The 13,719-nt window shown below is 35.8% G+C and overlaps 1 protein-coding gene across 4 annotated transcripts in view; it reads right to left on the minus strand.

Annotated features, from left to right (window-relative positions):
* The window catches only part of LOC145663903 (uncharacterized), a 44,330-nt gene that overhangs the window by 16,700 nt on the left and 13,911 nt on the right, over window positions 1–13,719 (minus strand). For all 4 annotated transcript variants that reach the window (XM_081730083.1, XM_081730084.1, XM_081730081.1 and 1 more), the window contains exons 2-4: window positions 7,542–8,111; window positions 3,488–3,712; window positions 645–829 (exon numbers count right to left, since the gene is read on the minus strand). In XM_081730083.1, coding sequence (XP_081586209.1) covers window positions 645–829; window positions 3,488–3,712; window positions 7,542–8,065 — 934 coding nt within the window. In that variant the 5' untranslated portion in view covers window positions 8,066–8,111. The remainder of the gene's footprint in view (window positions 1–644; window positions 830–3,487; window positions 3,713–7,541; window positions 8,112–13,719) is intronic.

The raw sequence follows: 13,719 nt of genomic DNA on the forward strand, positions 1-13,719 counted from the left end.
TTTTTCCATCTTTATTCCTTTACGTTAATCATTCGTCTCCTTTAGCTTTAAGGCATAATCGTAGGACGTTAAACTGAAAGATAATTCTATTGCAGACTTGAAACACAATCAGTTATTTGACAAATAACACTACTAGTACTACTACTACTACTACTGCTAATAATAATACACCAAACTGCATCACTGTGTAGAAGAAGCATTTTATTATTATTATTATTATTTAGAAGTATCTAATGGAAGTACATATTGCGGAAAAGTTTATGTACCGTATGCTTTCTTTACCGCTATAGTACACAGTTTCCAGTCGTCAAACTTTGATAATAGTTTAAGCCAAATTGGTTGCCGTGAAAAAGGAGTGAAATTTCCCAGCATCCACTGAATATGACAGCGTCCTTTTGAAAGAAAATAGTTAAGTGAGACAATTAGATTTTCTCTAATACCAGTATTGCTAAATTTATGACGGACAAAAGGAAAACTTATCTAAAATACCATACCTTACTGCAAGGATTAGAAGTGTAGTTTTTTTTTTTTTTTTTTTTTTTTTTTTTTCGTATCATGTTGTTTTCCGAAGTCCAAGTGCGTCAAGTATGCAAGAGCAAGTAATCAGAGTAATCAAATAATAAGAAAGATTGACAGGCACTTACCAAATGGCAAATTTCCCACGAATATGGCTTTTCCTGTACCGTGATTCTTGTTGGTCGCCAAATCAACTCGCAAATGGTGGCCTTCAAAAACTTCACCGTTTGCAATTAATGCCTTTTGAGCACTCTCCTTCTTCCGGAATCTCACATACACTTCTATACTCGTTCTCTTTTCATACAATTCACGGCTAGAATAATCAAACACTAAATTAATGTTGTACATAAAACCTAAATGTTTGCCTAGAAGCCTATACCGTTTGTTTGATCAGAAGCATATACGCTTTCGTGTTACAGATTTCTTTCACACACATATGGAGATGGATAGTACTTTTAGGGTGCCTATAAATGCCTGTTTAGATAGTTAATTACTGTATTTTAAATAAACTCAACCGTTAAATATATAACCAACTCACTTTTGGTGATTATGAGAAAATTTTAACTAAGACGCGCCTTGGTGAAAAATGTAAACAGCTCTCATCATAATCTCCATTATTTACGTTTGCAGTCGTCTGTTTGGCGTATGCTTAGAATAATCAGACAACCAGTTAGAACCACAATTCTCTCATCCACAGGATGGAAACAGGCAACGTTTCTTATTCGCCAGCTCAAGCGTAGGCAACCGAGATTGGGATGCTGAAGCAAAAGTATAAAGAAGGAAGCATCGGTACTCACTTGTATGTTAACCGTCATTTTGATAAGACAAAAATTGTTCCTCTAATAACTGAAGCGAGTGTAGCGTGCTTCTACCATTCGTCTTAAATATAGTAGTTTTGGTAGAATATGGAATATATGCTATCTGAAGTTTCCCAATCTCAAGCCTCCCCCCCCCCTCCCCTACAATGCTTTGGCTTAGAATGTCGGTAGTTTTATTTATTTATTTTTATTATTTCTTTCCAGCACCGATCCTACGTAAAAGGTAGAGCAACAGTTTCAGATGCAATCACAAGCACTGTGATGTGTTCAAATTTCAATGTGGTTCTACTGTGGTTTCGTTATTACCGTTGTAGAAGACTAAAAGTGTTTACGACAATGAAGTGTCCTTAGATTGCACCACTGAATAATAGTTGTGGTATTGTAAGTTTTCGCTTAACTTGTAGATTTCTAATACATAATAAACTGATGTAGTGTCATTTGAAAAAAAAAAAGTCTTTATGTGGGTTGGCAACACTTAATATGGTAGTATTGCGAAGTTTATTAAGTAATTTTCCGTTCTTGATATTTGAATAATTAGAAATTTCAGCGTTTTTATCCATTAGTTTAGACGTTACAAGATAAATAGTCCACCCTTTATGTGCATATGTACACTCATGTCCAAAATGATTGTCGCATATCTATAACTGTCTTCTTGTAAGAATATAATTTAATAATGATTATGCAGGGAACTTCAATACTGATACTATGTGCATAATCGGGAAATGTATATTTGTGGTAACTTTCATAGGAAAATAATTATAAACACGAAAATTATAATGAGTAAAATAAAATATTGCTAAATGGACAACAAAATTTTATTTTCGTTTCACTGTTCTTATTTAATGCTCTTTTGACATGAAATCTGTCACATACATGTTTTTTGCCGATTATACACAAACTAACATTATAAGAAATACCGGGAGAATTCGTTATCAAATTATATTCCTAGAACAACATATTTATAGATATGCGACAATAATTTTGGACATGAGTGCACCAATGTATATATCCACACCCTTCAATTCAGGTGATGATTTCAGCTCGTTCTCGAACTGTTCGTTACCCCATACAGACATTAAGATCTCACTTTCCTATTCACGTATGATAACATTACTTTATTCTAAATAAGTGGTTGAAATTGCTCAGCAAAGTTCTCACACACACAATTGACCAATAAGGTAAGCGTTCCTTATTTCTTTTGTAAATTAGATTTAAAATGCGTCAATTACATTCTATGAATAAATATTAACGTACCACAGTTTCATTAACTTGACCTGCATTAATCGAAAAAAAGTAAATACGATGCGCGTTTGGAAAGTAACCTCAGATTCGTCACCGCGTGAAATTGTGGAAGCAGCGCTACCATCTTTTAGAAGACGTGCGCGGTAGATCATTCTGCATCCAGTCGTGGTAAAGTGAAAGTTGTCTGTCACTAGTTCCACTTTTGTAGCATCTCAAAATGTGTGCTGCAATAGAAAACCCCGCCAAGTGCAAGCTGTTATACGTTCCCTTATGGCAAAACAATATTCAGCAGCAGCTATTCATCGGGAACTTTTTGCCGTGTACGGACAAAGTGTGATGAGTGAAGGAGTTGTTCGTGAATGGGTTCGTTCATTTAAAAATGAACGAACAAACATTCATGACGAAGAGAGGCGTGGCAGGCCATCAGTATTCACTGATTAACTCGTTTAGAAAATTGATGGAAAAGTTTGTGACAATCGACGTTTCACAATCTCGGAGCTTTTTAATGAATTTCCGCATATTTTCAGGACTGTGTTACATGACGCAGTGACACAGAGGCTACAGGAAGTACTGTGGCTCAAGGCACAGGCGGGAGATTTTATGCTGATGGAATTTCTAAGCTAGTACAGAGACATAAGTGCTTAAATGTTTATGGAAACTATGTTGAAAAATAGAGCAAAGTAGTAGTTTTGAGATATATATAGTAAATTATTCTTATTTACATTGGTGTTTCTCTTTTAACCAATCGGAGGTTACTTTCCGAACGGCCCTCGAGCAACAAAAACAAATTACGATGCTATTAATATTTTTTATGAAGATTTTAGATTTTTCTGCATTAATGTTAGAAAAACCTAGTGCTTAATAAATGACATTTAAAATTACATACAGAGTATAAAATATATCATACTCACTCTTTCACAGGCACTCTCTTGGCTATTTTGGGATTAGCTATCGGCGGAGTTAGGAACCTGACATTTTCAACTTTCCCAAACTTTGAGAAGAACGCGCGTAATCGCTTCTTTTCGATATTCTTTGGCACGTTGCCTACGAAGATGGTACGAACAGCTCTCTCATCCGCATTCTTTGACGTCTTACTGCGGGATGTTTTTCCTTCGTTGCTTTCATCTTCTTTAGTCCTGGAAACAAAAGAGTATAGCATTAGAACTAGTTACATTTGTTTCATAATTTAGTTCATAAATATTGTCACGAAGGCTCATCAATATTAATAGTAAACTTTTATCCATAATTATACTTTTAATTCAATATTCTTTAAAAAACATTCAACGAACAGCGACAAAAATAGTAAATATTTCAAAACTAAATTGTGATTAATTAATTAATTCTTCATCTGTAAAACTGCTATGTAATTCCTCTTTGAATTCGTTGTCACGCACTGAAGTCAGCTAGCTTTCGCAATTCAACATATAAAATCATGCATTGACAAATATATATATATATATATATATATATATTAAAATGAATTTCAGAGGTAGACGTCCTTATATATTTCGCCACAAGTTAAATAACCTCAGCTCGAGTCAGGCATCAAAACTACTTGGCTTTTCTAAAACCATACTAGTAGCGACGAAGCCTTCCCACGAGGAACACGTTGTTACTGGTAGTGTACTACATCAATCATCAAAAATCTACATCAATAATTTAAAGGTATATAACTGTTTCATATTTGTCAATGAATAGTCCTAAGTCAGTGCTTAAAAAATTTCAAATAAACTCAGCTAAACAAAAATTACACACATTAAAAACATTCCCCCACAAATTCTATTCCTTCATTTCAATATATATATATATATGGTACAAAATTATCAATGTCTAAATTACTAACAACAAAAATGTTATTACTATAAATACCTCTAGCTTATGTCTCATTCTATGTAAATCATAAATAAAACAATGCGTAACCGCATGGTAGAAATATTTAAAACTTCTAAGAAACCTTAGCGATTTTAGTTCTCTTTTATTCAATTGTGTTAATCTGGCATCGATTCCAACACCACCACAATTGAAAATAATGCATCTTCCGTTTTGTGGTCTCCAGTTAAACACAATTTATTAATAGCATGTCTTTAACCATAGCGTAACCGCAGTATCTCCATATAGAAATTGGGATTCTGTCGTAAATAACAAGTAAACTACCTCTGTATCTTGTGCAAATTTTTGTACATAAAATCGGTCCTTTTAAGGACCTTTCTTTAAATATCACTTTTCCTTATTGCGTCCTTATGTACCCATCCTAAATAGTTCTGTCCCTGAAAAATTTAAAGGGAATAGGACACTGAAAAATACAGAGTTGATGTTTGTGTCCAACACCTGTGATGCAACAGAATTCCCCTATATAATAACATGACATATTTCTTTCCAAAGTATTATGGAAACTTTATTTTAAACATTTCGAAATTCGTTCAGATGTTTATTATTATTAATGCTATATATTTACTTTTTCTTGCTAAGGTAATATTAGAACGCGCTATTTTTTTTTCTTCTTTCTTCCATCTGAAAAAATGAAATCTTTCAGTTTAAGGTACCACGATTTTGTCCTTTAGACTAAGGAAGACGGGTGATTAAGGCAAGTGAATGATTATTAAAGAATTGGTGGAATGAGAATGTTGGGAGGAAACCAGAGCACCCGGAGAAAACCCAAGGACAGATGTCCACCACATACTTGGTCGGGGATCGAACCAGGGATAAGCTCTATACCGCTAAGCCACCCTTCTTCCATTTGAAAGCTATTTAAAACACTGTCTACATTTGACAACAGTTGGATGCTCATTTTGGAGCTCAACAGGTAGGTTTCTTTGATTCTCCCCTTACAACGTCACGTGTATGTGTTTCGGTTTGTTCCTGGAGACAAAGAAAACGATTAAATGTAGTTTGACTGCTGATAATCCCAAAGCCTACTTCCCAATATTTGTCCTGTTGTGATGGATAGTAAACTTCAAAATAGTAATATACGTGCAAGAAGAAAAGGGAAGCGAGGAGAAATTTCCTGAAGGAATTTACTTTATACGCCAACTTCTTTTCTAGTTCCAACATTATAATGCATTAGTATAATTATTCGCAATTAAATAAGCTAATAATCGACTCCAAACCTTTTCTTAGAAGACCAGAAATTTGTGTATGCAATTTCTTACGTCACAATTGTTGGGCATCAAAACTTCATACACTATCAATTGTTCTATAAACGTAAGATACACTAAGCTCTTGAAAACAGTTATTAGTTCATAATAGTGTTTTGCAGATATTTATGGTTACTTTCTATATTTTTGATGTTCTTTATAGTTTTTATGTTACTCAATAAAATTCAAAACATGGGTCAGCTCGGCGAACAACAGGCAAGCGCCAAACCTCGAAGTCAGATCTTATACTCCGGGGCCAGCAGTGCATTTTGAACACAAGCCTATTGAATGACACGTGAAAGCTGCATAAAACATACGCACATGGTCCCAGTATTAGACAAAGTGTATATAGAATATACGCACATGGTACTTAAAGTCTTAACATTAACTTATTCCCAATGAGGCAAAGGAAACATAATCAAATTACACTCTACGACGTACCTTGATCGGCGTCAATATTTTTAATTACCGAACAGTTTCAAAGTAAAGAGATTCCCCTTCATCAATGGTAGTAGTGAAACTTTGGCTGTTAATCACATCACTAATTCAGACTGCTTGGGATTTAAATGTAAAATTTTCTTGAGCGAGACGTTTACTACCTTGTACAGGTACTGACATCTTTAAGCAGCATAATTTTACATTTAAATGCCATGCCGCAAGTGAAACTATATAATAATTAAAAATATTGGCACAAACCCAGCTAAGTCTAAGTTTGTAATAACTTCTTACAGGGGTGGATCCAGGGGAGGGGGCGATCGCCTTCCCCCCAGAAGAGGAAACTTTATTTTATATATATAAATAAAACCCATCCCAAAGTTTGGAGCCCTTAAAAGTAACAGTATGACACCCCCCGCCTCCGGAAGTCGGTCCTGGATCCAACCCTGACTTCTTACACTCATGAATGTCGGATTAGATTACCAGAAGTTGTCTCGTCTTTTTAGTTTAGTGATTTCCATAGATTCATAAAAATAATAAATAAATAAATAAATAAATAAAAAAAATGAAAACTTCCTTGTAACGGCATGGTTAATTCGATGGAAAATGCGGGTTTGACTTCTGGTGGGGACTGGTGGTTTGGGTGCTACGTTAAACTGGATATCCACGTCTCATAGTTTCGATGCTAAACAATAATTATTAATAATCTGTTGTTCATTCATTTGCCCTTTTACTATACAAAATAATGCACAGAAAGAGAGACAATAAGAGTCGAGTTATAACGACGCAGTTTGATTCTGGCGATTAATGGAGTTTTTTATTATTGATTTATTTATTTAAACGTTCATATGTAAACTGCGAAAGTGGGACGGAGGACCCAGTTTACGATAAGCCATATGAATTTCTGCAGTATAAATTAAATTAATGGTCCCGCAGCACACGGAAGGTTATGACTGGACATTTTGAACTCATCTTAATGATTTTTACAGGCGTATCCGGAAAGTGAGTACAGTTTCAAAGAAATAAAAAAGTTTGTTCAAGCCAAATTCTATTTTACATGAAAGAACACACCTTAATCTATTTTTCGACCTAGTTTCCACGAATGTTCAAACACTTGTCAAACAGATGATAAACCTGTCCAAATTTTCGTCAAAGAAACACTCTCTTAGTAAAGACAACGATAACTCCACAGCGTTTAGCGCCGACACTAGCGCTGCGGTGGCGTCCAAACGAAACAGTGCGTAATTGCCGGACACTGGTGGGATGTTTCGGTGAGGAAAATTTGGACAAGTTGGTCACCTGTCTCATAATAATAAAGCCTAGTTTTTAAAATTATAGCTCAAGACAAACAAAATTCGTATGCTTACAGCTTTTAATATTCAATATCACAACCTACCTTTTCTTATTTTTATTAGGCGAGTTCTTGTTGTTTCGAAGGAGCTGTTCAGATGGCTCTTCTTCACCATCTTCATTCTCTTCTTTAGCATTACCATTTTCTTCTTCACCGTCTTCACTCTCTTCCTCACTATCTCTATCCTCTTCTTTAGCATTATCATTTTCTTCTTCACTATCTTCATCCTCTTCTTCAGCATTATCACTCCCTTCTTCATCATCCATACTAACGTCACTGCCCGATTCTGAATCGTCCCCAGGGAATTCGATCCCCTCGTCCTCCATGTCAGAACCTTCCTCACTGGATCCCTGTGCGTCAGAGTTACCAGCCCAAGTTTTATTCATATTCTTGTTTTTCGCTTTCTCTTTCTTGACTTCTTGAAACGACGAATCCTGTTTTTCTTTCCTTAATAAGGAATGTTCAAAGTTTTTATATTTTATTTGGCCAGCCGATTTGTTCAACTTTTTCACTGACTCACTATTACTTGAGATTAAATCATCTACACTGCCTACTGTAAAGCTTTCCATTTCCTTTTGAAATTACTTCACATCCATTCACTTCTTTCAAATCTACCTGTAATACATTCATAAAAACTTAGCAACACTACATTGTGTATTAAATTAAACATATTTCCTTAAAGTACTCCGTCACATTACCATGCACAACCACCTGCTAGGCACACTGACAGTTCAAAAAATTCAATACCGAACTCCGGGAGGTGATTCCTTATATGAAATGAAAGAGAACAAAAATCTGATAAACTTAATCAAAATAACACCTCCTCAAAAAGATAAGCTTCCAAAAACAACGAAAAATAAACTTTAAGGGGGTAGACTACTAAATATTTTTGAAAAGCTAACAAATTTTCTTTTGCCCGATTTTCGTAAGTGAAAAGAGATAATGAAATGTAACTTACCACAAAAATAGATAATGTTATTCTACATCCGAAAATACGAATCGGAATTATGATCAGTGTTGCCATCCATAGAAATTACAGTGTGTCCAAAATTTGAATTACCCAAAAATCTAGGATAAGGCAGCAACTAGAAAAATAAACTCAACGGTAGTTGATTACTTATCATATTGTCTTGGTTCCTTGTTTACTACTTTTTAAATAATGTTTGTATTTATTTTGTAATAACTTATTTTTTTGTACTAACTTCCGTACTTCGGACAAAAGAAAATTTGTTAGCTTTTCAAAAATATTTAGTAGTCTGCCCCCTTAAACCAACATAGTTTGAGAACTACACGACCGACCGCAACCAATTCAAGCAATTTCACAGAAACCAGCATGCGCTCTATTTAAATATCCGTGTTCCACAACCCTACGAACCGGTGCAACGAATTATATACTGGACTACTGGATTGTATTGGAATACGTGGTGAAGTACATGTATATGTTATGGATAAATGGCAATACTCAAGAAAATCTACACATATAAAAATTAAAGTGACTATGTTTGTAACTTCATAACCCTTGAACCACCCAACCGATCTCGAGCGAATTTTCAACATAGGCGAGGTTCGGGCCTGGGATGCTTTTTATCATTTCACTTTGAATGTGCAACTTGGGGAAGCGGGAGTATATAAAGATGATCGAAAATAACCGATATTAGTGTCGAATCCATACTTTTAGGGGTCGCTGAGATGAACAGTGACACTTCCGATGACGTTTAAATCCAAATTCAGCCTCGTAACTTAGCAAAGGAGGAGGGGAGATATATAAAAATGATCCAACTGGCTATTAGCGTCTAATCCATAGTTTCTGGGATCGCTGGGATGAACAGTGACACTTTCGATGACGTTTAAATCCAAATTCAGCCTCGCAACTTGGGAAGGAGAGATATATAAAAATGATCCAAATGGCCGATATTAGCGTCGAATCCATAGTTTCTTAGGTCGCTGAGACGAACAGTGACACTTCCAATGCCATTTAAATCTAAATTCAGTCTTCAGTAGTACTCCCAATGGGGAATGGTGATATGTAAAAATAATTAAAAATGATCGATATTAGTGTCAAATCCACAGTTTTTGGGGTCTCTAAGTTGATCAGTAACAGTTTTGGTGCCCTTTATATACAAAATGAAATATATTTTTCCCGTGCGAAGAACGGGCATTCTGTTAATTGTATTTAGAAATGGTTTGTTTTCTCTGTTAGTAATCGAAAATGACTAATACAACTTTCCTTTTCATGTAGTGGCCAATATTATTTTCAATAGTTTTGCAACTACACCCGGCATACTTTATCTTCAAAGAAGTTTTTCATTATAAAATAATTCCATCACTTCATTTTTCATTACATTGATATTAACATATGATGTGGTAGCATTTTTAGACCATATTTAGTAACATGCTTCTGTTTAAAAATAATAATTACAAAATACGTTATATCTTACGAGCTCGAAAATCGTGTGTATCTGGAAATATCTGTGATCGTAATTTCTTTAATAAGAGCAAGGAAATTTACAGATTGGTCGTTAGAAAATATATAATGTATTACAAACAAGAATCTTGTTAAACTGACAGAGAATTGAATGTAGGTCCTCTAGTTTGACAATGGTTTCTCAATCACTTGGGGAATTTGCGGTATCATAGTTACTCACTCTGGTCCATGTCATGAGAATAGAAAAAATAATCAAAATTTTAATTATTACTATTATTTTGCATTTCTTCAGTACAAAACACTAACACTTTCCACGCCTTAAAAAAATATAGATGTTGGAATGGATAGAACCAGGCCCGTACTTATATATTGTGCGCTCCTGTGCTCTAAATAATTTGCCGCCCCCGCACAAATTTTTCTGCCTCGCCCGCCGAAAACGACTAATATTTGAGTTGAATTCACAGTTTTTTGGTATCTCTGAGATAAATAGTGACAGTTTTAATCCAATTCAACTTCAAGGTCATAATCCACTTCCCAGGAAGGGGGAGAGATTTTAAAAATAATCGAAAACGACAGATATTAGTTTGAATTCATAGTTTTCGAGGTCGCTGAGTTGAACGGTATCAGTTTTCATGATGTTCAAGGTCAGCCTCACCCCTTGGGGTGGAGGTGGGAGAGGAAAACTTTTTAAAAATAATCAGATAAGCTACCCAATTAGTAACTACTGTAATTAGAGCGAATTAAACACATGAACATATTTTCTTGCGCTTGCGCGAGACTGCGGATTGCTAGTTTTACCCATGTAAATATTACTTTATTGTGAATCTTTTTATAAAATCCAAAATTTTGCCGCCCCCTAAATTCTGCCACACTGTACTCGAGCACAGAATAGCACTTACCTAAATACGGGCCTGGATACAATTGGCATTTCGATCTCTGTTTGCCTGGCAGCTGCCTCTTTCATGCATTACAACATCACGTACATTTAATTTAAAATATTCACAAATTTGTTAATTATCTCTGTAAAATAATTTTCAGAATTCATCTCGTCACTTAAGCTTCGCTTGAAAAACTTGACGAAAGACTTTCTAAAATGCGGAAGACTGGGATTAGGTTAGTCACCACTCAAGCTATCAGATTTTTTTTTTTTTTTTTTCATTCCTGCACGTGCAGTGCACTGCGTGTAAACTATATTTTTGTATCCAGCTACACCCTCCATTCCAAAAGAAACCGAACTTTTGAAAACAAATAGTACCACTAGTGCCATCTGTTGTAATATTTTACCGGTAGATGGCGTAGTCCCTCATTGACAACTGGTATAAATGTCATGACATTTGGATGCACGGCAACAAAGTTATTGCGTTTCAACTGTCAGTGTGTTGTGTACATCGGTCGGAAAATGAGTTTCAAACAACAAGCTGCAATTGAGTTTTGTGTTAAACTGGGTAAAACTTTTAGTGAAACGCACCAAATGCTACAAACTGCATATGGTGATGAGTGTCTATCCCGTACGCAAGTTTACGAGTGGTTCAGGCGATTCAAATCGGGTAGAGAGACGCTGGATAATGACGCAAGATCAGGCCGTCCCAGAACCGGATTATCGGAAGAAAACATCGAAAAAGTGCGTGAATTCATCAAACATAACAAAAAATCGTCGCTGAAAGTTATTGAAATGGAATTAGGCATTCCTCAAACAACCGCATACCGCATTTTGACCGAAGTTTTGGGCCTTAAGAAGGTTAATTCGCGGTTTGTACCACACAAACTCACCGAAGACCAAAAAGTTGATCGAATTGCGCATTGCAAAGACATCGTAAAAAGTGCTCGGCAGGATCGAAACTTCTTGAAATCGATTGTAACTGGTGACGAGACGTGGTGTTTTGAATATGAGCCCGAAACAAAGCGGCAAAGTGCTGAATGGAGAGCGCCGGATGAAGGAACACCCAAAAAAAGTCGCTTGGTGAAGTCAAAAGTTAAGGTGATGCTGATTTGTTTTTACGATTCAAAAGGAATTATCCACAAAGAATTTGTTCAGTCCGGCCAGACAGTCACTGGAGAGTTTTACTTGGGCGTCATGAAGCGTTTGCTGGCAAGAATTCGTCGTATTCGGGCCGAATATCGCGAAATCGGCAGTTGGACTCTTTTGGACGATAATGCACCATCACATCGTTCGCGACTTTTAACTGAATTTTTGGTCAAAAATCACATTATTCGGTTGCATCATCCGCCCTATTCACCAGATCTCGCTCCGTGCGATTTCTATCTGTTCCCGAAACTGCATTTGGCGATGAAAGGAAAGTGGCACGCATCGATTGATGCCATTGAGAAGGCGACGACCGCCGTCCTAAAGACCATTCCAATAAAGGGCATGAGAAGTCGTTTGACAACTTGTTGGAGCGTGCAAATATGTGTATCGATGCAGAAAGGGAATACATTGATTAATAAAAATGATCTGTTCCAAAATGTACATTGCTTTTTTTTTTTTTTTTTTTTTTTTTTTTTTTTTTTTACCCTTAACGAGTTTTCGTAACCATTTGGTTACACATTTTTTGATCTTGCATATTGCGTTTGAAGAGTATTATTTTCAGGAATTGTTTGTTGTGGTTATTTGTGTACATACTTTCCGCGATGGTAGGGCATCTCTTGCCCTTTGGTGACAATTCTCATGAATTTTACGCCGGAAGTAGTCTGTGGATATGTTGTTTTGCAAGCAGTGCCGAAAGCAGACTGAAAAGTAGTGAACCGTTAAGGGTTAACGTTCGGTTTCTTTTGGAATGGAGGGTGTATATATTCTTAATCTAGTTAAATAACAAATTTTAATTTTTAACACAAAATATCTAGTTAATTGTATCCACGAAGTTGGTGACAGCTTTTAACGAAATAGATGTTCGGAAAGTAGACATCGAGAAATACTTACAACTTCATGATGAATGAATTAAACAATGATGAAGATTAAAGCAAATTGGATCAATGGCATCAGAAATACTTACATAATTATCCAAATCTAAGAAATTTGATATTCTGATTTAAGGATTTAGGATTTAGATTTCTGGGCTTCAGTTTCTATGTCCATGTTAGTACGTTACGAATGAAGAATGGCATTCTTCGGTGATCACACTATCCGAGGAAAGGGAAGGAAGGAAGCGGTCTGGGACCATTATGCTAGGTACCATCCTGGCATTTGCCTGGTGTGAATAAGGAAAATTTCATTCCGGATGGCTGGTCTAAAAAAAAACCTTGTACACCTTTTCGACGGAGTGTCCCCACCGTAAATCGAACGCGGATCCGCTCGCACCAATTTAATATTTGAGTTTTTATGTTCGGTGTCCTTATGCGACATCGAGTTTATGCATGGCGATACTTATCAATGTGGGGGCTCCAAATAATGACCAGAGCTTAACTAGTTGGCGGGTGCACAGACTACCATTCAAATATCAACTTCTCACAATATAGCCCGCTCTCACCACATTATCTCGCTTCTAAGAGTCGCTGGCCGTTCTTCGCGTCCCCGACTACATTCAACATTGTTTTGTTGACTCAACAATAACTCCTACTTTTAAAGAGTAAAGTGATAACTAACTAAAATATTACATGATATGCAGAATTTATTCTACTATATCATTATTTACTAAACATGTTCTCATTAATTGTGTATTTATTAACAAGTTGTTAGATGACTGGGCGTAAGTCTGGAAGAGGGATCCGAAGTAAGGAGAATACTAACAGTAAATGTATAATTAGAGCCTATTAACTCTGTTGATCAATAAGATCTTCAACTGCCTCCTTTTTATGCTTTTC

This window comes from Thermobia domestica, chromosome 11 (genome assembly GCF_964235325.1).
Source record: "Thermobia domestica chromosome 11, izTheDome1.hap1.1, whole genome shotgun sequence".
Lineage (NCBI taxonomy): Eukaryota > Metazoa > Arthropoda > Insecta > Zygentoma > Lepismatidae > Thermobia > Thermobia domestica.